The following is a 26193-nucleotide window of genomic DNA, read 5'->3' as shown; positions in this document are numbered from 1 at the left end:
TAGAGGATTCATCCTTTGTTGGGTAGCCGAGGATCCATCATTCGCACACCCGGCACTAGTGCTGAGGATTGCCCCACAGCATGACCTGAAGCTTTGAGTCTTTGAAGCGCAGCTGTGGGTGTGATGACCTCTGGATTAAAGCGGGGTCCATCACTCTGTCCAAAAAGAGAATGGATTCAGCCGATGCCAGTGTGTCCACAGTGTGGACCGGGCTCCGGGTGAAACTTGAAAACACGAAGCACAAGCAACAATATTAACTTGGAACTGAGAATAATACATGCACTTTTATTTTTTCAAAGTTGCATTAGAGCAGGTATGGGCAGGAGAGAAGGTTCTTGGAGTCTCCAAATCCTGAGCCATCTGTTTGAATGTAACCAACACCCTCTGTGTGCGGCGAATATGGACTGTTGAGAAACAATCTTGGCACGGCGTCCTGTTTTGTTGGCAGCTAATGTATCCACATGTCAGAGATTTCTATTTTTTTTATTTTACACTAATAAATTTTGTGTTGCCAAAGGCATCTTTAATGACTCTGAGATTGGTGGTACATTGGGGCAGTGGTGGCCTAGCGGTTAAGGAAGCGGCCCCGTAATCAGAAGGTTGCCGGTTCGAATCCCGACCAGCCAAGGTGCCACTGAGATGCCACTGACTACCATCCCCACACACTGCTCCTCCGGCGCCTATCATGGCTGCCCACTGCTCACCAAGGGTGCTGTGTACGACAATCACTGTACTTTCACTTCTCACTTTCACATAATTGCCTGTACCACCAATCAAAAGGTTGGACACATCGACTAATTATATCTTGCATTATAGAACGAAACTGAAGGCACGGGACAATAATACGTGAAATAACACACACATACAAAAAGCCAAAAATGAGCTCCAAATCAGGGAGCTTTAGCTGTGATGACCGCATTTAACAGTCATGGCTTCTCTCCACCAACTTAACTCTGCTTAACTTGGACACTTTCTTATCATTTACTCATGTTAATGTGCATCTCATGATGCAACTTTTTATGATGACAAAATTGAACAAGCCATGAAGGTAAAAAAACATACTTCACTTTCACCTGCTACACACAATAAAAAATATATTCTTGCATTGAATTTTTCAAAAGGTCCTCAATCTCCACCATGTATCCACAAGAGTATGTGCATCCTGCCTTTTGACTCCAAATATCTGGAGTCTGTCCAGAGTGTTGTTTTTTCCATTTGAAGTAACACAGAATGGAACACTGTTCTATTGTTGGAAATTTGTCCATTAAGGTCAGGCAGAAGTACCATGACTGGGATCAAGTGGATAATTTCTGAATAGAACATCCTAAGCTTAGAAATCTTTTACAAAAACGCGATGAAGTACAATATATGCAATGTGCACATGTTACAATTTACTGTCCTGGGGCAATTTGCATTTGGTGAATCTTGTACTGCTTCTCTGGAACTGGTCGCAGCTCAGACTGTCATGACTGCTTTACCTGCCTTTAAAAATGCTATTAAAGTATGGAGGACAGTCATTTTTCATCATCGATTTATTTTTCAGTTTGATTGTCTCCTGCCCTGCAAAAGGCTGAATAAAAAAACATAATAGTTTTGAATTAAATTAAAGGAATAAAACCTAAGGCGGCAGTTTTGATATCATGAATGCCCATCAGGACTCTTTTCAGATTTCTACTGACATGTTTTATTCGTTGTTCGCTGTATTTTGGTGCATGGGAACAAGGCTCTACATGGCGCTTTATTGAGTGTGATTCAGTTCTGAGCTAATTTGTGAATTAAATTCCACACTGCCGGGCAGAGAGGGCTATAAAGATCCGAACGAGAGCCCTTTGCCAGATATGAAAGACCCTTTTCACTTCTAAGTGCCTCATTCACCCAGAAAAGGTAAATGAGTTCAACTCTCTTTACTTTGTGCACAAGATTTGATTAAATTGAAGATGTTTAAGATGAATAAGCTCCCTACTGACATCCACCGCCTACAGCAAATCACATACAGGTCTGGGCTTAGCTTGAATTTGAGAGGTGTTGCCTTCTTTCACGATTCCGGCAGGTGGGAGTTCAGTTTTGGCCTGAAAGGCTTTCGTCACAAGGCTGTGTCCTATTTCAGAAGACAAAAATTGACTCACACAACTGTATGAGATGGGGAGGTGGAGGCCATCTGTAGATTTAAAGCCCTTACCTATTGATCAGACACCTAGCTGAGAAGGAATGGGAATGGACCTCATGGAAGTAATCTATCAGGGAGCAACAGGCAGCGGTCAATATGGCTGCCGACCACCGGACGTCATCGCTTTTCAAATTTGTCTGACCACTGGCACTCTGGCTTCTCAAGACACCATCGATTTGTGAGGTTTGAGCATCACCAGTACATACTGCTGTTAATCACAGACATGCTCCTGCTGATCTCAGAGGAAAACATCAATTTTACGGGCAGCACAGAAAAGGAGTGACAACTGAATCATGAAGATGTGGACTCATCTACAAAAAAAAAAATCCTACAAAAACCCGTATCTTACACTGGGTATCAAATGTTGCTTTTTTCATCTTAAGTATTGTAGCTTATCTTATCACTCACTCACTAACCATAAATGCTGAATCCAGATCAGCCCCACGGCTTCTGGAGCCCATCCTGTAATTTTGTGCGCGGTGCAGCATGCCAGTCCAAGTCACTCACGCGCCTCTGGACAGTTTGGTTACCAGTCCACCTAGCGTGCATGTCTTTGGCAGCGGGAGGAAATGGGAGAACCCAAGGTAAACCCAAACCAGCACAGGGAAAGTTTCACACACGCACGATTTTTTGGAACTTAATTGGTGAGATGAATGAGGGGTCAGGGTATAAAGAGCTGATGCCATGGGCCAAAGTGAAATAAGTAAAAGGTCACTTTTGACGCTACCAAAAGGGCAGAGGGCAAATCCTGGTTGACAGCCATTCCGCAGCGGCTTGGAAGAACCAAGTGCAAACATTTTCAAACGAGTTCAACAATCTCTGCAATTTGCACGTGTCTAAAGACAGAGCGGAAAGTCTTGTTGGCTGTTGGTGGGCCATCGTTCTCTCTTTAAGAATGGAGTGCACAACTGACGCTCTCGTGCTTTGAACAGATGTTGTTTTTGATCACGTGAAGCATGTGCGCGTAGACAGGCACGTTTAATTAAACACGGCGCGCTAGCATGTAGGTGACGGCAAGCGGGGCGCGAGACGTGCCTGTCGACACATAATTCTCCCTGCCTGGATTCCTGGCGCATGGCTAGCTGCGCTCGGCCTCCGTGTTAGCAGACGGCTTCGCCGCGACAAACAGCTGCCAGGGGTGGAATTTAAATGGTCGCCGTGACACCCCCCCCCCCCCCCCCCCCCCTGCTGTGTCCTCTGCTGTGATAGTTGGACAGGGGGGTTAATGTGCTGGTTTTTGACTATGGAAAACAGGCCCCTGTGTGACCCCGCCCCTGGCATTGGCTTGCCATTTTCTCAGTCTCTCATGCCAATAACGAGGCCTAATTTCCATTTCCTTCTGAGCTTTTTTGACCCGTTCGGATCCCTTCGAGGCCGCAGAGAGCTGATACAGCTCTGAGTGAGGAAAGTTAGTCTTCACAGGGCATTCAACGTTGCTGCTCTGAGTTTGGGAGTCTCACAGCAGTGTGGAGTCAAGGTGCGGCCCTTATCACAAAGCCCTGGCCTGCTGTTGCCCTGTCTCCATGACGGCAAAGAGGTGTGAAGGATTGCAAAAGGGAGGGGGGGGTCACTGCCGGCGAATCAGTCGCTTGGCGGAGTAGGTGTTCTGCGAGTCTGAGCCGCGTGCCGGCGAGCCGTGAAAGTCGGCTCATCTGAAACACCACAGCTCAAATGGGATAAGCAGCTAATCCGTTATCTGCTTAGGTGTGGAGGTGGCTGTCCATGTGTGGGCGACTGGCCCTTAATTAATGACGAAGGGAAACAAGGTGACAGACCAGAGATGTGAGCCACAGGTTTCACCCCCTTTCGCGGTAATAATGCATATACTATTCATGCTGTGTGAGCAGGATTGCTGGGACAATCTGGACTGGCCAGGACGTATGCGATATTAGCATTTAAATTTAAATTTGACTGACATTCCTGTCCAGAGCTTCTTAACTTCACTAATTCCTGGAAGTGACACTGGGTTAAGCCTTGAGTAGTATTTGAACCTATGACTATGTGGGCCAGCTGGCCAACAGTTGAATTAATATCCTCAGCGATATTGATGAAAGGAATCAAACGGCAGTTCTGGACCATGTATTTTTTTGCCAATGTGATGGTAGAGAAACGGACACGTGGGCCGAATGCAGAGACGACCCACTGAGACTTGGCAATGGCCTAGGAGCTGATAAGCCTGCCTATTTCTATACTTCTGGGGACAGATGTTGTTTGTGCTCAGCTACCATTGCATTTACAGCAACAACGCAAACCCAGTTGATGTTGCTATTGGCATGACCATCCGTCACCCACGTACAGGAAGGAAATATACTTTTTCAGTATCTACCAATATAAACAGACAACCAAACAAATGCTTGTAGCGCCCGAGTACTTACGATCTGGTGTAATAAAAACAACGTAGTCCACACTACATTGCTTGCAGTTGTAAGTAGACATACCTATTTTCTGTTGGGTTTCCTCTTTTACTTAACTGTACAAATAACACCAATGTGTCGACAGAGTACAAGTGTGAAAAACATTAATCCTGGTTCACATCATAAATAGACAGTCCATGAGCCTGAAGGAAGCAGGTACATGTGCGTTGAATCCAATATTCAGATGCACATCACGGTCAACTCCAAAAGTCCTTAATTTGCTTTATTTTTGTTGAGGCCATGTTTTGGGAACTATTCTAAAACCCCCAACCAATATCAGTAGAAAGCGAAGCTGGAAGGGATGATTCCATTCACATAAGAAGCATGCAAAGTAATTTCGCTTCTAAGTCATGGTCGCTCTCTTGAAAGTGGATTTTGTCTCCTGTCTGGTTGTCCTTTTCACAGCCTTTTCAGGTGGAGTCACTCAGTTTGACGCCATGGCGGTGGGAGCGTTCATATCCGCGCCTGCATGTGCGCCGCCTGCTAAGCAGGAGTCATGGTGTGAGGTGTGACTGTAAGTAGTGCATAGAAAGGATTAGTATTAGTGCAAGGATTTGGGCAAGTGCAGCTCCTTGAGAGCTCGGCCTGTGGGATTGTGTGCATGTGGGAGGCTGAAGCATGGTGACACCCTTGAAGCCAGGGTGGTTCAAAGCTTCTTGGCAGAACTTGGCAGCCATTGTGACCTAGAGAGAACCCCTACTAGCTTTAACGAGGACTTTCCCTCCTCTCACCTTGGTGGTATCAGTAGTTCCTGACAAATTAAGTCCCTCAACCAGTGGTAACAATATCTGGTTGCTGGATTATATTTTATCTTTTAAATTTCATCTTAATAATCGGCATATATTTTAACTTCAACCTTCCCAAAAAACTGTCGAAGTAGCGTGCATGTGCACTGACAGTCATCTGACTCCTCCCATTTTAATTTCTGTTGATTAAAAAAATGAATGTGGGTGACAGAAATAATTACACACCAATAATTGTAGTTGTTTTTTTCTCGCCAAGATATAGATAGAAGATTCTTGTTTTATCTAGAGTTGTACATCCTTTGTTTGAAAGTAGTGACCTCTGTGTTATATCTATAATTGCACTCCTGTGATTGATAAAATTTAATCTAAATCATGTAAAAGATGCCTAACCATGTCCTTTTGACTGATCAGCAGTTCGTGGGAAACAATAATGATGAACAAACCCTTGCATATAAACTACAGTACATATGTATGATAACAATGTAACTGATTTGCTCACTATTGAAAATTTGTTATAGCAGTAGCATTGCACCACTGAGCCAAGATCTCGGACAAAGCCATGAAATTCACTTTAGTTCCACAATGATTCAATAGGGCTGCTGTGAAAATAAGATCAATGTAAAACAGTCCAAGTGAAAATACAATTACGCTGCACTCTCTTCCACCTGTAAGAAAGCAATGGAGCACTCGCCGTGTGATATCACTCTGCTTTCTTAAACCTGATTTGAAACAAATCAGATAAAAATGCTATTTATTTTATTTCATTTTATTTATTTGTGCTGCTTTTTATACTGCATGGCCGGACTTCCCAGTTGGCCTGCATGGAATACAGTGAGTGAGGCGGCAGAGCTGACTCCAGTGAAGTCTAAAGGAGAGGGAAGTGATGATAATGTTTTCTTAGCCACAGTCCTGAACAGATGCATGCTTCAGGAGCGGGCGAGGATGTTCTATCACGCTGGGATTAGAGTGAGGTTGGATCCATGTCTGCTATTTAAATGAGCCGGAGCCATAATTGTTCACACAGTAGTTAAAACTCATAGCACTTTCCTTCTCGGTTTAATGTTAAAAATGCAAAACACTGAAACGAGTCACTCCAGCTTATTTCCTCGCTCTTTTACTGTGTGTTAATGCAGGGAACAGGTTAGCCCTTTTTCATGCTTTATATTTTAAAATGATTTTGCATGAGTAAACAGGGTTAAGCGCAAACATTACAAAGAGAGTTTTTTTAAGCCAGAGAATGGATTTGGAAATGTTTGTCACTGAAAGCTCTTTTTGCTTATAATGAGCACGCAGAACAGCTTGCATTCGTTTGGTTAATGTAAAAATGGCTGCTGGTTCTGCATTATGCTTTTTTTTATGGCCACAAACGTATTGTGCATTGTGAGGCTTTAAGATGGTCCCCTGCAGGAATCAGAATGGAACAGTTGGGGCCTGTCATAATGTGAACAGATGCGGGAGTTTTTTATTTCATTTTTTTGTGTTGCATCCATTTCCCAGCATTTTTTGAACCCCCCGCAATGTTTTATAATGTCTTTCTTTCTGCACTCTTACTGGTCAAGCTAATGAGAAGGTTCTTGAAAAAGGGGGTGCACAGGGGGTTAAGCTGCAAACTTTGGCTTAAATCTTGTTGTTGTAGAAACAAGTCATTTTTTCCAAGGCCAAGTCAAGTCTCAAGTCTTTGTGCTGGAGTTCAAGTCAAGTTTCAAGTCTTGAGTGACAATGTCAAGTCAAGTTCCAAGTCTAAAATCACTCGAATGACTCTAATGTCTCAAGCAAGCGTTCTCTCACCAGATGCTACCAAAGATAATACTGCATTGCTGTATGTTTTAGATTAAAAGCATGTACTATGTCATTATACACAATATTATAACTGATCAAAACATGTGCTTCAGAGGCCTATGAAGATGTAAATGTATTAACTTGATTGGATGATAAAGCTAATAATATTGTCATTTAAATGAATTCCTTGCTTTTTTTAAAATTTTCTTTAACCATTATAATTATTATTTTGGACTAAATCCATCAGGATACTATAAAGTTTTATAGAAAGCCATAACATCCACATATATGCAGCAGCTGCATCCTTAATGGCTCGAACTCAGAGTGCACTGACAATGGTAAAGAAGCCCATCACCTCTCATTCAAACTACTGACTCTACATGGGCAGCATACAGCATAGTGCGATTTGACTTCTATTCACTAATAACATTAGCCAGCAAAATAATAAACAGTTTTAGAAAGACAATCCAAAAATTCCATCCGACTATCTGTTCACCGTATGCTTCCTTCGTGTGTTTCAATGACATTGTGATGTTCTATCCTCTACATGCCCTATCCTTTTGCATTTTGGGGTGCATGAGGGAGCTGGACGTGGTTGAGCCGGCATCGTTTATCCTGACTCTTCGCAAGTGGCTGTTTGATTTTTAGCTGTGTGTGTGAAGGCTTTATAACCGAACGTGATAACAAATGGAACAGATGAGCTTGCCATCGGTATCACTGTTGGTTTTATTTTTGTGTCTGCATGCATGCGTGACGTTGCATGCGTTATCAGGGAGGGAGAATCAGTCTGTCTGCGGTTTTCTCGTGAAGCCGGGCAACGACTGAAATGAATGAAATAAATGCAACTTGTAACTTGAATGCCGGACAACAGGAGCTGTAGGACTGTACTTTATCTCCTCGGCAATGTTCTCTCATTGGTCTGAATAATTCCATGAAATGAACATTGTTTATTATGACACTGTCATTGTTTGTGCGAATTAAGTGCGAGATGGGAGTCCCCATCTCAGTGTAGAACATGAATCTCTGCTCGTCTCTCCGCTTCAACCAAGTTTATCAGGGCACCATTGAGAAAACGATTAACTAGTTCCTTGGGTGGAATAAGACATGGTTCTGGAAAACTCCTCGTCCGCCAACCTATACTAAGCTACAGCATGTTCCTGATTCAAAGATGGCTTCTCATGCAACATAGGAGGCACACTGTAAAAAAACATAAAAATGTACGGCAACCGGCTGCAAAGTTGTTGTATAGTAGTGGCGTGGGCATGAAGTTCTCGAATGCTTTGCAGTCAGTTGCCTTAACAACAAAAACAACAACATTTATTTCTTATATAGCCCAAAATCACATGCAGTATTGTCTCAATGGGCTTTGACAGGCCCTACAGTTGACACCCCCCACACTTGACCCTTCTGCACACAAAAAAAAAAGAAAGGAAGAAACGTTGGGAAGGAGTGATACAGAGAGGGACCCCCTTCCAGGGTAGAGTGAACCTGCAAATGGTGTCATTGCAGGGTTGGGGATGATATAATAATAAGTCTTACAGTTGTAGGGTTGGAGAAGTCCAGAATGTAGTCAGTGTCATGGTCTAGATTACGTGTCCATAATGATGTTACTGGTCCACTTGAAGATCCCTGAAGCTGTAGTTGTAACGGTGGTGGTGGCTGTGGTGACCCTCTGGTTCGTTTGGTGGTATGTCCTTGTTTAGCAGTTGTCAGGAACCAGGATTTATTTGCTGGTCTCTTCACTGGGGTCTGCCAGTAGTCTGGGTGCTTGATTCCGTGTCTCGGAGAAAAACAAACAGAAGCAGCGGCAGACGGTTGCACTGTACGACCGATACTGAAATATGTGGTTATAGTGGTATATTGGTGCTACAGTGGCCCGGTACCCTAACTAGGACAGCCTAACTAGGGTGAATTTAACTTTGTCTGTGTCTAACAGGGGGACTCTGTGATAAACTGGACTTTATAATTGACACTGCGTCAAAGTGAAGTGAAATGAGGGTCTAGGATTTTAACAAAATCTTAAATTTTTAGGTTTTCCCAACCTTTTTTTCACAGTGCATGTTTATATTAGGATGTTGAGAGATTAAAAATTGGAGTAGTCTGACTATGAGTTATATTTTTTTTATTTAAAAAATTCTAAATAGAACTTTATAGAGTCCACACATTTTTGTTGCACACTGCCATTGAGAACAACTATTCTTGAATCATCGATTAATTCCACACAAATCGAATAATGTAATGTGTGTAAATGACAGGTTTACTAGATGGTCCTGCCTGCCTGATCCTTTGCCTCGAGTTGAGTGGAGATGTCTTCTATTGGGGTTTTTGGATGGGGAGTACACTTTGCCCCGTTGGGTGTTTCATTGATATGCTTCTCAAGCACAGGGTGTCAAACGGCTCCACTTTCGGAAAACGTTCACCACCTATTCCGCCTGTAACCAAAGAAACGAGGCAAACGACCATGACTCGACAAGACACGAGAAGACCAGCGCGGTAGAGCGCCAGTCACGTCTCTCCTCGCAGAACCCGGAACACTGGTGCAGGAACTCATTTAGAATTCCATGCGCGGGAGCCGGGGACTCATGTCAGGTGTGCATGGCCCTGTCATGGCTCTGCCGTGACACCATTATTGGAAGCAAGTGACTATTTTTTTAGGCTTCCTTGTTATATTTTGTAAATGTAATTTCAAAATATTTGTTTGATGTATGTAAAAAATAAAGGCTCAACTGTGCGATTGCGCGATTGTTAACATCATGCTAACCACTAATAGAAAATTGACCTACATCAGTTCAATCAGTACAAAAGTTCAGCTTCTCACAGGCGAAAGTGTTCATGGCGGTAAACAACGTCTTGCAGTTTAATGTATTGCCGCAATAATGACAGATCATTATATTTACTCCGAGAATTACAAACGAGTCCAAACTCAAAGTTGTCCCAGGGCTTCCGTTTCAAAGCGATTTATAATTAATGGGCCTGATGTATGCCGCATCGTGGAGTCGGCACCTTTGGAGGCTCTTCACTATTGTCAGAGGTCCTTGCTCAGCGGGGTGCCCAGAGCCCTGGTGCCCCCACCCAGCAGGAAGGCAGCTCCATCACACATCAATATCAGAAGGCCATGGAGGCCTCCAGCGTGCTCCACAGTGGTAACATTAGCCACATTAGTTTGCCCATTAAACAGTTCCATGGGGGGGGCATTGTTAAAGTTAATTGGAAGAAGAGTCCTGGGAAAGGGCAAAGGGGCATGTTGCCCATGTTTCCCCATCAATGGGGAGCTTTCAGGAAAAGAGTAAACAAAATAAGACAGACGCCGCAAGGTTTAACACTTTCGTGTGAGGAAATGAGATGGCAGCATGCGTCGGCTTGAGCCAGGGCCGGCAATTGACTAATGGCCACGAGGTAGTTTCGCCGTGCTTCATTATGCACAACTTGATTTTATTAAACTCTTCCCATGGGAAAATATGTATTTATGAATGTTTGTGTATCGCAGAGGTGGCTTAATTAGTGCCGAGCTCTGCTTAACAATTAGAGCTCACTTTTCAGTGGGCCGCTGTTTACAACCGTGCGGTCCCTTGGCGTCGACTTAACTCTACATCTATTCCATGACCCTGACGTGGGTGTAGGTTGTTCATGGAAAGTTTCATGGGTTATGAAATTTCCCACCTGCTAAAATATGTATCAAACGAACCCCATTTTATAGCATTTAGCACAATTGCAATCAGTAGTTACAGGTACAGTTCCCCTGGAGCAACTTGCTCAGAGACAAAATGGCGGTATGTGGGGTTTGAACCTGTGACTTTGTGGTCTTTGGGTTCATAGGTGAGTGTCTTACCCAATAGGCTACTACCATCCACCTTTATAAGTATTAGTATTAGGCTCTGTATAGTATTCATTTTATTGAAAGCGAATACATAACATATTTACAATCCTAATCACACTTCACAGTCTCTTTCATGTATTTGCATATGGAAAAGGTAACCAAGAACATTAAGCGCTATAAAGAAATCTATTATTATATATAAAAAGAAGAAAGAGAAGGTGGCCAGCCGGAGCCATTTCTGCTCTTCAAGACTGTTTTGAATGCACTGACAAAACCATCAACTTGGACGAGTACACGACATCAGTGAACAGCTACATTAGAAAATATACAGATGATGTTACAGTCTTCAAGTCCATCGCCACACGATCAAACAAGAAGCTGTGGATGACTGCAGAGGTACAGTACAGGCCAAAAGTTTGGACACACCTTCTCATTCATTGTGTTTTCTTTATTTTCATGACCATTTACATTGGTAAACTATCAAAACTAAGAATGAACACATGTGGAGTTATGTACTCAACAAAAAGTGGAAACCTGGCATCCACAGTCACCGGACCAGAACCCAATGGAGATGGTTTGGGGTGAGCTGGAGTGCAGAGTGAAGGCAAAGGGGCAAACAAGTGCTAAAATCTAAGAATCTACCAATGTAAATGGTCATGAAAATAAAGAAAACACATTGAATGAGAAAGTGTGTCCAAACTTTTGGCCTGCTCAAAGCTCGAGACTCCGTATTTAAGAAGGGTTCTTAATGGGCAGAAAATCCACAGCCACTTTCAGGACAGCGGTGACACACGGCGCAAGTGGCTGGGCATCCGGGCCTCTCTTCCCTCCATGACGGACACACACGCTGCATCAGGAAAGCCACCAGCATAGTGAAGGACTCTTCACACTCCTCACATCCACTCTTTACCCTCCTACATTCCAGATAATGGTACCAGAGCATTCGGGCCCTCAGTGCCAGACTCTGCAAAAGCTTCATCCCACAGGGCATCAGACACTTGAACACATCATAAACACACACTCTACCTCTTATCTTAAGAACATTCTATTACATTTCTATTACAACAGCATTTGCACATTGTTACTCTGCACCTCAATTACCAATTTTGCTGTCTGTGTTGTCTACAGGGTGGGCCATTTATATGGATACATCTTAATAAAATGGGAATGGTTGGTGACCATGAACACATTTTATCAGTGGTCAGAAACATGTAAATAACTCATGAAAGAGTAAAGTTATGTTAAAACCAAGCACACCATAGTTTTTCTTGTGAAATTACCAATAAATTTGATGTGTCACATGACCCTCTTCCTATTGAAAAAACAAAAGTTGGATCCAAGATGACTGACTTCAAATTGGCCACTATGGTCACCACCCATCTTGAAAAGTTTGCCCCCTCACATACACTAATGTGCCACAAACAGGACGTTAATATCACCAACCATTCCCATTTTATTAAGGTGTATCCATATAAATGGCCCACCCTGTACATGTTTTATTTGAAGTTACTCTTGCTATTCTTGGACCGCTTGTCTTGCACTACTTGTATGCCATGTTTGCACTTGTGGCCCGGTTTACTTGTACTCGTACAAGCATAATAAAAACATAGTAAACGATAAGTAAATGTTTCAAATAATAAAGAGATGCTTTTGTCATGGTTCCTGCACCACCACCACGCCCCCCAGGGGGCGCCGTTCCAATCCCTGAAACCATGACCCGGAAGTAGAGGAGGCCGGGGTCCAGCTCCTACTTATGTCTGCTTGTGTGCCCAATGCCCAGAACCCTGACAGTTTTCTGTAGGCAAAGGAAACGTATGCGTTTAAGTATTAGTCTTAAATCTTTAAAGTCTTTGGGTGGGTGGATGACAGGATACATATAAAGACATGCACATGTCGATGCATACAGCATCTACAGCAGGGGTCACTGACTCCTGGTCCGTGGTTAGTGACCCTTGATCTACAGCTTTGGTGCTGCGCCTATTTACAGAAACAGGCCGATCAAAGGTGCTGACAGGGTCAAATATAAATCAGACCTGAAACATGGTCAACAATAGACAACTTCTCAACGTTGTTTTTCAGTGTTATTTTATACATTTTAAAACATTTATTCAAGTGGTTGTATCTCAGTTAGTATTTAATATTAGTCATTTTTTATGTACAGAGCTAAAACTTTACAGGCAGTAGCCCATCTAACCCCTGTGGATCAAGAACCCATCATATCCAGCCAGCCTGTTCCGTGGTCAGAAACTGTGATGGAGGGCTAGGGCATGCCAAGCACAAACCCTGCATGCAACAGCATGACTAACTATACACCCTCAAAGGTGTCCAGTAGTTTTTCTTTTTTGCAAACGGCATGTTCACCATGAAAAGTTTTGTGAAAATGAATGCTGACTGTACACCACAAAGCCCATGCACACTGTGATGGGTGGGATTGGCGGGAAAATTCCCATATCGCTCTGCCGGGGCCTTATCCATCGAGACTGTGCCACCTGATGTGAGCAGAATATGAGTCGACACTCGTTTGTATGGAAATAAGTTCAGGGTTCCTCGCTGAGCTATAAGATTGCAAAGCCTTGATTTGATCCATAGGGGGCACGAACTGATTCATAGAAATGGAATAAGAATTTATCCTGCCTGCGCTCAGACGCCTATTGAGATAATTACTGCCCGCAGTAGAAATATGGAAGCCTTTGTTTTTTACGGCTTAGCCTGATGGTCCATCACTCGATTGAATGTATTTCTGTTGCAATATTGACAACATTGACAACACCAATAAATACCCATTACACAGAACCACTTGGAATTATATATTTTCAAAGGGCAGCATAAGACTTTAGACAATACTTAGACTAACTTATAACGTTCTTATATTCAGACCTATGATAGAAAAATGATAACCGAGCGAATAAAATGATTTGTATTAATAGTTGGGGGTCCTAGTAAACTTAAACTGATTATGTAATTGATGTGACATGAAAGTCTGTTCTAAGTCACTCTGGATAAGGGCATCTGCAAAATGCCATAAATGTAAACTGTAAATCTAGTACATATTTTATAAATATGTATAAATACATACATATATAAATACATACATACATACATACATATATACATACGTACACACACACACACACACACACACACGCACACACACATGGACATGGAGGAGGAAAACGTCGGCGCTTGCAGCACAGGAGGGAGACGGCAGGAGAGCAGAATCGGGGAAAGCAGGCCAGATTGAGGCTCCGCGGTGGGACACAGGGGTTACCATGGCGTAGTTGTAGAAAAAGATGGTGGGCTGTAAAATAGAGTTCCGGGGTCACGCACATCAGATGTGATTATGTGATGTCTACAGGCTGCAGTTAGGTGGATATTGAGATGTTGAGGGTGGCCAATGAGTATATGTGTAAATATGTCACCAGAGAATATGACATGTGCTTTCCATGGAATGATCCTGGTTCGATGGGTATCGGCTGAAGTTTGCATCCTGCGGGAAGCCAATGTTCTGATTGGGGAGAATCAACCTGTTTCCTGTACACTGGAGCAGATTATGGCCACTTGATTATATTTAAATTATATACAGACAAGGGCAGAGAAGCTATAAATATCAAAGCACTGCAAAGATACAAGGCCATTATAAAGACATGCAGGTCTGACTGGCAGCAGAGTGGATGGCCTACTTTACTGTCAGTGTTTTCCTTAAAAGAAATAACCTTGATGTTAGATTTCACTTTCGATATCATGGCTGCATCTTTGTTGCAATTATTTGATTAATCAAAACGAACAAGCAAATACAAAAACAAATACAATCAATATAGTGAGCAGTCAAGTGAGTGTCAATTTGACCAATTTTAACTTCACATTTTTATGCCCGGATAAAATTACTTGACTTTATGAACATGACCCTGCAAATAAAATTTGGACACACCGACACTTGGTGAAAAGTCTGCAGAGACTGAGTTTTTTTTTTTAAATAGAGTTTTACAGACAAAATAAACCACTTTTTTTATACATTTGCCATTTTTTGGCTTGTTGTGGGGTGGAATAAGCACTATTATTCCGTTATTATATACTATTCTGAGTCCAGGTCAGTCCATCTCATCACAGTAAAAGTACGAGGAGAATCTGAGGAAAAATACAGACTGACATTGCATTAGTCGTATTGAGGGACTTGAGATAATTTTTTCCAAAAGACTGAAATTATGTTGAAATACTAAACATTTATAAAAAAAAAATGGGCCTAACGTTACATTTACACAAAAATGCTCTAAAAAGGTTTGTCTAAAAATGTTCCAGATTAAGAGGATCTCAAAATAAGGTGTTTATTGCCATGCTTCTGTTTCACTCTTTTCTTACTTTTGCCTTATTTAAAATGTGATATTGGATGCTAGATGTTTGATATTATTATAGGGACATTCTATAATCGTATAGATATTATTAAATGTGAAAAGACCATGACCTCTGTTTTTTTCATTGCTTTTTTTGGGGTGGGGCCATAAATCATGGCTCAATGATGCACTGGAACCACTGATTATTACCACAAAATACACATTTCACATAAGCATAAATTTTCTCCTCTTTCACTAGTGGCTTACGTTTAATGAGTAATACAATTAGCAAAACAATGGGGAAATTATTAAAAGTGTTCTGTCAGACAAATTGTTCTGTCAGAGTGTCTGAATTTTGAATTCAGATCATGGCTGGCGCTATGCTGGACCAAGAGGGGGCGATGCCCCCTTAAACCCCCTTCCCCCCTTTTATTTCTAACTTTTAGCAAATTTCTGTCCTCAAAAGTGTCTGGTGAGATAATTCACTACTGAAAAATACAGTCAGAGAGGGACTAGGGCCATTGTTCTTCTCACAGTTTCAGTCTCATAGAGAAATGTTTCTTTCTCAACCCCACATGCACCACCGCCAGCCTGTCTGTTACGTAGAGCCGGCTGGAGGACCCAGACACGAAGTAAAGCTTATTCACTTTCCACCCCAGCAACTCACAAAGGGAAACTTAATGCTGTGAAATGCAATCCTTTTTTTTTTAGTTTTGTCATGGTCAGGAGGAGTATGTGCCTCAGTGACCCTATAAACTCAGCCTTCTGGTGGGACACCCAAGTTTGACAGGTCTTAGTGCAGAGGCCTGACAAAGTGCAATCCAGTTCCATGACAATAACATTTATCCAGAGCAACCCACCCCACCCATTTCCTGCTGCTGTTGCCACCATGTGGACCCCTTCACATTTACATTTACAGCATTTATCAGATGCCCTTATCCAGAGCGACTTACAATCAGTAGTTACAGGGACAGTCCCCCCTGGAGACACTCAGGGTTAGGTGTCTTGCTCAGGGACACAATGGTAGTAAGTGGGATTTGAACCTGGGTCCTCTGGTTCATAGGCGAGTGTGTTACCCACTAGGCTACTACCACCCTACTACCCCACATTTCTATCTGCCCCCTCATATTTGCCTGTCCAGAACCGACCTGGATTCGGATTCTGGTCCTGTGGTCTGATGTCTCCACTGACAAAGCTGCTCGGTGGGGCGCCCGTTCCTCGCCTAATAGATGTAACGGAGGGGCGTGGTTTCAGCGTTGGACACGCCCCCATGGTTTGGGCAGAGAATACTGCTCATTTTACTCACGTTAAACCTCACATCTTATACTTGTTGTTTTTTTTTTTGCCCGAATGGTTAACAACACGTTTCTTTGCGGCGTGACAAACTCGGAAGTCGAAATTCCTTCACCGCTTCGCCCGCTCCACCCAGCGGCGGCGCGCCAGGCGCGGAGCCGAGCGCGCGCCCGAGAGAGCGCGCGAGCGCGCGCCCGCGCGGCTCTAAACCCGACAAGAACGGAGCGGCGGGCGGCCGGCGAGGCGAGCAGCGCGTCACACCGCCAGACAGGTGCACAGACCCGGGGGGACCGGGGAGTCGAACCAGGGACCGGGATATAAAGCGGCACTGACGCACACGCACACACTCTCTCTCACACACACACACACACACACACTCACAAAAAAAAAGTCTCCAAATGCGAGGAGCTCGTCAGCTGGCACGGACGGGCGGAGGAGGGCTCGCCAAGTGATGCCCGCGACCATGGACGGAGGGAGACACCGCTGCGCGCCCGCCGCCCTCCTGCTCCTGCAACTGGTGGAGTTTACGCGCGGCCAGCTCTTCCCCGGTGAGTTCTCCGGGGGTCTTCGGGGGGTCTTCAGGGGGCTCGGAGACCGACAAAAAAAAAAAAACAGAAAAAACTTGTTCGAATAGAACCGCGCGCCCTTCGGGCGTCGAGTCGGCAGTTCAGTCTCGGCGCGTCCGAGAAAGTTCGACCTACGACTGTTCAGGACCGAAACAGAGCCAGGTTAGAAAAAAAAAAGTTGTACGCGTTGGCCACGTCGCGCCGTTTTCAGCGCAGTTCCGGGGACATTCCGGTTCTGGGGACATTTCTGGTTTTGGGGACATCGGGGGAGTTTCGGGCGTCGAGGACCGAAAGTTTGAGTCTGACGTTGGCTGCGGTCTGAACGTGGCTTCGTACTCCCGTTTGTCACCCTGGAGGACCGGGGTGACAGTTAGCGGGGTGTCTCCCCGGTCCGGACTCGGCTCACCGCGCATCAAGACGGAGGGACGTCGCTGCGCCAAACGTCGCCGAAATTGTGGAGCGGCGCACAGGCGACTTGCTGCCCCCCCTTATTTTTTTTTTACGAGTTGCAGTTTCTTTTAAAACTTTCCGCGCACTTCTCCACGCGGACCGACCCCGCGATGTCCACTCGGTCGGTGAACTCGGTCGGCGTGGCCGCGACGATTCGATACACCCGACGCGCGTGTGTTGGTGAAGTTGGACACGGTGGGTTCGCTTTGGAGACTTGATGGTCAAAAATAAGCAATAAAAAGCAGCGTCTCCTCTCGCTCCGTCTCGGGCGGAGCACAGGGGACGTACAGGCGCGGAATGACGCCGGCAGGTGGCGCTCTGGGCACACCGATCCCGGCCTCCCCTGCGCGTCCCTTCGTCCGCTCGCAGTGGACCTTGTGTCGCGACCGGCGTTTAATAGTGGCCGTCTCAATAATTCTCACTGTTCATTTTCACGCGTGGGGCATTTGACGTGGGGCTTTTTTTTGGTTCATTTTTTATACTGGGATGTAGTAGTAAAAGCGGTAAACTAAATAGACTGGCGTTTTAAAATAATGTGTTATTCTAGTACATTTTTTTTAATAAACAATAGACTTTTTTATTTTATGGGGACTGCTAAGTGTCTCATAATTAGGTGTCTTTATTTTGTAGACAGCGGCACAGTCTTTATCACCAAATCTCATCAACAAAATTACACAGATGGACAGTGTGGCTCATCGTCATAAACGAAATAATTTCAGACATTTACATTTACAGCATTTATCAGACACCCTTATCCAGAGCGACTTACAATCAGTATTACAGGGACAGTCTCCCTGGAGCAATTTAGGGTTAAGTGTCTTGCTCAGGGACACAATGGTAGTAAGTGGGATTCGAACCCGGGTCTTCTGGTTCATAGGCGAGTGTGTTACCCACTAGGCTACTACCACCCAGACAACATCTCAGTAGCTTGACTTAATGTCCAAAAAAGTTATGTAATCACTCTTTACGCGAAACATAAATCATGTTAAACAATTTTAAGCCATACGTTTATTATATGTTAGTAATTTTAAGCACAGTATATGTAAACAACATAAACCATTTTTATGTCAACAGCTATTGTTTCCCCTACATGACACAATGGCAATAAACAAGCAAATAAGTAAAACAGACGGTCGTATTGCTTTAAATCAGTTAGGATGTTGTTCCAACGTTAGACCAAGGTTAGATCTGCGACCTGTTGACGGTGGCCAAGTTTCTGTGCAGGAACTGTGCAGCTCCGATTTTGCGCTGACATTTGGTACATTTACTCATTATAAGGGTAATTTCTCTATTCCATTCCCCCACTGAACTGCCAATTTTGCCATTTTGGCAAGGCAACAACACTCGCTCAGTGAACAGCTTGACAGGTCTCTTTATTTCCTAAACCAAAGCAGCTGCCAGGGCGAAATGAACGTACAAGCAAGCGTTTCATCAGCCCTCCCCGCGGCCCGCGTGCTACGCTGGGATCCCGAATAAGCACAGATGTGCAGGATGCATCCGCCCGGCTAGTTCAACGCTGCGGCCTGCCTCTCGTCGCCGAGGCCCACGGCCCGCCCACCCGGCGCTCGGCGTTTGCGTACATTAGCGCGAGCCGCCCCGCGTTTCGTCCGCAGCAGCCGCTTCGGCGGGCAATGATTGTTTAATGAACAGTGGACGCTGGAAGTGGCAGCTATTGGATCAAGCTGACAGGCGTGCGAGCGCGAGAAGCACCAACTCACAGTCTGCGCCGCTAATTATATTTCTCTGGCTCGGAGGGGAGATATGAGCTGCTGAGCCTTCTCTTTCGCTCTGCTCTTAAAAAAAAAATAAAAATATATATATATATAAAATATATATATATATATATATAGAGAGAGAGAGAGAGATGTCCTTAAGCCCTCTTTAGACCCGTGTTTGTTTTCATGCCGGTGCTCTGGGTCTGTGCAGCGGCGTTTTTGGGGGACAAGGATTTGGAGGTTGTTCCTTTTGTCCCGCTTGGCCAGGCTGACAAGTCCAAATCACTCATTCAGTTCTTTTTGACTGAAGTTTAGCGTCCAGTTGAAAGGGGCCCTGCTGATCGACGACTTGCGCTTTAATTAGAGCTGAGGTTAATCTCGAACAAGGAGGCCGGCCTGCTTCACATGAACAATGCTATTCCTCCAGCTTTCTCAACCACCATTCAAGGTGGCCACACCGTTTTTGGGACGCCATGCTCTGGAAATGCGTAACGGTGCTGATCCTTGCTAAAGCAAAGGTGCATAAACGGTTAATCCAAGAGCCCCTAATCCCATGGCACCATGGTGCCGGTCCGAGTTAGACAGGGAGGGAGCGAGGCGTTGTTTTGCTGCCGCAAGAGAGAGAGTTTATGTCATCATTGCTGCTCTGATGTTTTAATGTGGGTGCCAGACAGTTGGGTGCTGTCAGAATAGTCACACCTTCTCCGACGCTGCTGTGTCCCGTTATTTTTACTTTGCCGGTTGAAGTCGATAGTGTCTTCTTTTTTATTTCAGAGCGAGTTGAAATGAAGAAATGTATGAGTAAAGCTGTAGGACTGTCCCAAATAACATATTATTTTGGACTACAGATCCTCTGTAGTAATCAGCAAGGACAATTAAACCATTTACATTTAGTAGACGTCCTTATCCAGAGTGATTTACAATCAGTAGTTACAGTGACAGTCATCCTGGAGACACTCAGGGTTACGCGTCTTGCTCAGGGACACAATGGGAGGAGGTGGGGTTTGAACCTGGGTTTTTGTGGTCTTCTGGTTCATAGGCGAGTGTATAACCCACTAGGCCAAGCAATTTCCTTCGGGATTAATAACCTTTTTCTGATTCTGATTGAGATTATTTAGGTCCTTTCGTGTGGTGGACACATTAACCGACATCATTGATAAAAGAAAAGTAAATATAATTAGAAATTTATTTTCCCTTCCTGATGACCTGTTCCAGTAAATTACCTGCAATTCATGATTTGTTACTAGTAATATATAATCAGGAGCTCCATGCTGTGTCACCATTTTCGTCTTCTGCATGTCAGTGTTCTTATAAATACGTGTTCTGTGAAGGCCGTGTCTTTTGGTGAGCGATGAGCTCACTGAAAGTGTCCCTATTCCCTTCGCTTAAGACAGAGTTTATCCATGAGGTAGAAATATTCCTTCATACACTCCCTCTGTCCAATTAATGTCATCCTTTGTTCTTCATGAATCCATCCCAGTAGGTTCTTCATGGAATTCCCAGCTGATGTCCGTGTTGTACTTTCCCCACTTTTTTCTGCACCGCTGTTTCATGATTTAAAAGTGAGTTTTCAGAGAATGTGACAGAACCTGACTCGAGGTCAACATTTTAAAGTGAAGTGATTGTCACATGTGATACACAGCAGCACAGCACACGGTGCACACAGTGAAATTTGTCCTCTGCATTTATCCCATCACCCTGAGTGAGCAGTGGGCAGCCATGACAGGCGCCCGGGGACCAGTGTGAGGGGATGGTGCTTTTGCTCAGTGGCACCTCAGTGGCACCTTGGGATTCGAACCGGCAACCTTCTGATTACGGGGCCGCTTCCTTAACTGCTAGGCCACCACTGCCCCTAAAAAGGGACCTCTCTCCCATTCAAGATATGTTTCCAGCTGAAATGAACAATGACCCTGAAACACACAATGTCAGAAACACACTTTTGAACCTAAAACTGATCAATGACAAAGACATGGAATCAGTGACTGTTCATTAAGATGCCCAACACAGTAATCTCATGCAGGAACGACTGTAGTTTAGTTTCCAGCAGAGCTCACAGTGTCACACACGTTCCTGATACACTGCATGGCAACACTCCCGCTATTTGGCAAATGTTATTTCGCGTTCTGTCCAGTCGCGTTTCACCGCCGTGAGCTCGATCCACGGCCATCCGCTGAAATTTGTCGAGGAGACCACCATGTGCAATGAGGATAACAAACCAGGAAGGTTGTTCTAAATCCTTTTTATCTCGTTCTCTTGTCTCAGCAGTTTTTGTGCCAGCCCTTACCTCCTTCCGTCACGAAATGTGATGTGTGAAATGTGAAAGCGACACTATAACTAGCGTATCACCACTTCACCTTGACTGCACTTTAATTGGAATAAATTGGTTTAATTTGGCTTTACAAATGGCAATTAAATTTAGTGTGGGATAGTTGTTTTTCATGTTGCCTTTTTACGCTGCTTTCTTGAATAATATGATAGAATTTGCATATTACAGTGGATTATTGCTATGTAAATAACTTGTCATGATGTTTCAGGAGGATTTTGAGTGAAGCACATTAGAGTAGACCAAGTGTTGCATAGTGCAGATGACGTTGTAATACTAGTAATTTATGAAGGCCGGGTTTTTCACAGTGGACCATTCTGAGAAAAGTTCTGAATCTGGACCTTGAATGGGACTGTGTCAACAGGTATAGACTCACGATTCATCGGTCTGCGGTGTAAATGAAACGAATTCCAACGCGTCCAGCAGCAGTTTATTTGGCCCTGAAGTGAATTGTCCGGTTCTCTGAGAAGGAGAAGAATTAACAGAAGCTCATGAATAGCAGCGCCGTTTGTGAATATGATTACGGACCAAAGGCCTCATGAATCAAAAAGGAGCCGTTTCGCCGACCGGAGACTTCAGCCTGGTGGAAAGGACCATTTAGGCGGCAAGTGTTCTGAGGGGGAGGAGAAACTATCTGGAAATCAGAGGAGAGAAATTCAGAGTGCCACGGCGTGCAGGAAGAAACAAGAGGAAGAAGAGGAGGGGGAAGAAGAAAAGAAAAACAGAGTCACTTGAAGCGTTTGGAGGAATGGAAGTGGCTCGTGAGGCTTTCGGCCTGGAGTTAATGGATTTCACACACACACCCCAGGCCCAGTGTGTGCAGCAAAACAGGAGCTTGATTATTTCCAATCTGCCCATTAGAAACAGGCCTGGCCGTAATTGTTTCCTCGGCCCACCCCTCCCTTATCGTCTGCCCTTTGTGTTGCCAGGTAGCCGAGGCTGCGGCGTTTGACGAGCTGTCGCTCAGCCCTCTGTTCTGCACTCTGGCCACGTTATTGCCACGGGTCTGCTTATCTGCGTGACTGTGTGACCCTAATCCTCAGCACTCATTCGACTTGCTCGACTAAACGGCGTCTTAATACAGAAGCTCCGCAGGCTCTGTTTCACGGGCATGGGGAAAACTGACGTGGTTAGAAAGCTGAGATCGTGCTCTAAGGCTTCTGGGTAACAAAGCATCAAACCATCAGCTAAACCTTTCTTTGAGGTCATGGCAAACGTGAACCGCAGATATACCCAGACACTGTTATAAATGGCTGCAGAAGGTGGAAATGAGTGTTAATGAAGGAAATTCATTATCGACAACCATGGAGTCCCATTGAGTTCCAATAGAATTATGACCAATGCAAGTCTGTCTCTTTACAAAGTTCATTGATACAACTGAAAAGTACTTAAATACAACTGGCCTTCGTTAGACTGGGTACGGTATCTGGTGCAAATGTGGGTTTGACTACATCATATGTTCAGATTCTGCGTTGAACGTCATCTTCAAATTGGTCAGAGAGTGCCGTTCACAGAGAAGTTCATGCAGTCGATATTACCTCTGCTGGGGTCACTGATCACAGTGAACAGGACTCCAGGGGACAGAATTGTGACTGTTTTTTTTTTATGTGAAGATTAAAGTGAGGCCTTAATCAAGTCTTAAGCTAATCAACTGCTTCTTTCCTCCTCAAAGACAAAAAACAGAGCAAAAAAAAAAAGCTCAGGTAGTCCAATGCCAGTCTGCCTACAACGAGAGAATCTCCTCCAACGTCGGTGGGTGTTAATAGGTGATAAAAAAAAATCTAAGACGTGTGTTGTGTTGGGGACCGTGCTTCAAAAACGTATTCACGAACGCAGGAGAGGAGGACGGATCCGTCATGTTGTAGCCTGAGAGCCGGCAGCTTCACGTATGGGAGATAAACAGTAATTTTCCGAGGCGCGCCGCCTGCTGTGATCCATGCCGGGCGGCAGCTCCAGTTTTATTCTGTTTGTTTGACATGACTTGAAAGAGCAACACAATATGGCAGTTTTACAGCGAAAGAGAAACACATCCATGTCAGCCATTAACGATTTTAACTTTGTACGTGATGCTGCTGACTATCTGCAGACTGAGATGTTTTAAGCACAAAGGGGAATTTTTACTTTTTTTTTTTTTTTTTTTTTTTGCAATGCAGCACCTGACTGAATGGCCAATCAAATCCATCGTAGAGTCAATTCAGTGCCGTCAGACATAAAACCCACTCATTCAGGAATCAATAATGCAATAATAGCAACATGAAGGAAACTGTGTGGCGGTAGGAACTTAATGGGCGATATCCAACTTCCTCTTCTGTGTCCTCATGGTGCTGTATAAATGCTGCATTAATATCACTGTACTGCTAATCAATATAAATGTCGGCAGCCCGTTCTGCTAATAAATAGTGTACGTTGAACTAAGAACCAGTGCGTGTTCTGCAGGTCAGAGCACCGTCGCAAAAGAAACCCTGTTTGCGGCCATGGAGAGAACCGATATCGTGCTCGGAGACTTGTCTCGTGTCCACGTGTCTTGATTTGTTTGAAGCATTGTGAGGCAGCCACAGTACATCGGTCCATCTGCTCCATGAGAACCAGTTTTACTGAATTGTGCACCAAACTGTTTCCTTTCATGCTTTGTTAGCATCACTGTATTGTGTCTGCATTGTGAAACTGTCTAGAATGTTCCTGTCAATTGAGGTAAAGGATTTATCAGATTCCAACGGAATGCGGAAACGGAAAAAATTGCACTTAGTGTCTCACAGTGGCCCGTTAGTATTCAGCAATATTTGAAATGTAATAGTGTAAAATCAATACGAAGGAACACAAGTGTTGTCAATTACAGTGAGCAGTGGCCTAGCGGTTAAATTTGTGGCCATGTAATCCGAAGGTTGCAGGTTCGAGTCCCAATCCGCCGAAGTGCCACTAAGCAAAGCACCGTCCCCACACACTGCTCCCCGGGCGCCTTTCGTTATGTCGCTGTGCTGCAGTGTATCACTTTTCACTTTTTTCACTTTAATTGTGGTGTCAGGTTGGCTTTTCCATTTCAGTCCAATACTTGCATGAAATGCATTCTGGGGTATTTGACTACCTGAGTGACATGATGCATAGTTTAAGCCTCGTTACTTCTCAACAATCCAAGCATTCCATCTGTGCCTAACGAAATGCAGTGTTTGCAATGGATCACTGCTTGGGTGCGAGTAGCATAACTATAAATACAGCATTAGTATATATACTAGGATATCACGGATTTAAGAAATGCCACGGGCAAAACGGGAAAATTTCCTCCAATACCGACAATTGGAAACATGATCTCAGTTGTGCTTTCATATCTGTGTTTTTATTTTTTTTCAGCATCAGGGAAATCATATGGTTCTACACACATTAAGTGGGGGGTGGAGCAGAGTGAGCGAGAGAGGCTTCGCAAGGGAAGGAGTGGCGGGCCCCCACGAGGGTCTCCAGGCGCGGAAATAAACAGCACATTGTCTGGCAGTGTCAGGAGACATCTGTCTCTCTCCCAGCGTTTACTCAGCACTGCTCTAGTGCAAACAAACGTCATTGCGTGTGATGTTGGAGTACGGACCCTCCCGAGCACCGTTCCAGTTCTCCTCTCTCCAGGGACGGGCCTGGGGACATGCTGGCGCGTTCACTTTTTTTCCGGCTCCCCCGGCACTGTAATTCTGTAATTGTCAGGATCCATCAACAAATTACAGCTAATTAGACGAAGGGAAAGAGTTCGTGTGAATTTGGGCTTGATTAATTGACTATTATCGGCAGAAAATGATTGTGTGGAAAGGACGAGTTGAGAGCCAAAGGAAAAAAATTACTTTAATCCATTATTATTACTTTATTATTAGAGCGAATGAGAATTAATTATGTCATTTCTTATCTTTTGGTTAATCAGGAATATGTTCAGCCCATATATAATAGATGGAGGCCATGGAGAGTTTGTGTCATTAATAGAAAAGCTCTTAAATTTTTGAAAGGCATTTTCAGAGAGTTAGTGGTGCCGTGAAGTGACTGTGTGGAGATGGATCTAAATTTTTTTTCCCCCGCTTGACCCCATGTTCAAAAGAGTGCAAGATGTTGACATGGGAATATTGATTTAGTGTGCAAATGTTATTCTGCCTTAAAGACCCATAAACTTCATCAAGGAAGGTTCAAAGTACGTTAATAAAAAAAAATGAACGCCATTAGAATGCATCATGACAAGGAGTTATTAACGCTATTCACTTTGACAGCCACATCCAGAAATGCAAAAAAAAGGTCTTGATTTTTAAAATTATTTCAGCATTTTTATTTGTCATTTGTTCACAACATGTCACCGTGAAAAGGCTATAATTATGCCAATCATTCATTATTTCCCTTTATTCAAGCAGGGGGTTTGGAGGTTTTCAGCTTCATGGTCATTAGTTAGGAAATAATGTGTCGTGCCAAAGCACGATGTGCGCCAGCAAAGTAAGTCTCCTGACGGTCTGATGGTTCATGCCTGGTAACCCACAATAATTCCGACTCCGCCGAGCAGAAATCTTAACTCTCATTTCCCTTTGGGATTTGAGGCGCATTTAAGGAGCATCCTTGTTAATTAAGGCTTTCTGGACTGC

General features: G+C 44.1%; 1 protein-coding gene across 13 annotated transcripts in view; it reads left to right on the top strand.

Annotated features, from left to right (window-relative positions):
- Window positions 1–16609: 16609 nt before the first annotated feature.
- ptprt (protein tyrosine phosphatase receptor type T) overlaps window positions 16610–26193 on the top strand; it is a 223199-nt gene continuing 213615 nt past the window's right edge. For all 13 annotated transcript variants that reach the window (XM_028997567.1, XM_028997574.1, XM_028997573.1 and 10 more), the window contains exon 1: window positions 16610–17092. In XM_028997567.1, coding sequence (XP_028853400.1) covers window positions 16996–17092 — 97 coding nt within the window. In that variant the 5' untranslated portion in view covers window positions 16610–16995. The remainder of the gene's footprint in view (window positions 17093–26193) is intronic.

Source organism: Denticeps clupeoides, chromosome 12 (genome assembly GCF_900700375.1).
Source record: "Denticeps clupeoides chromosome 12, fDenClu1.1, whole genome shotgun sequence".
In the NCBI taxonomy this organism is placed as follows: Eukaryota; Metazoa; Chordata; class Actinopteri; order Clupeiformes; family Denticipitidae; genus Denticeps; species Denticeps clupeoides.
The sequence above is the reverse complement of the archived record's forward strand: the minus strand, read 5'-3'. Positions and strand labels throughout refer to the sequence as shown.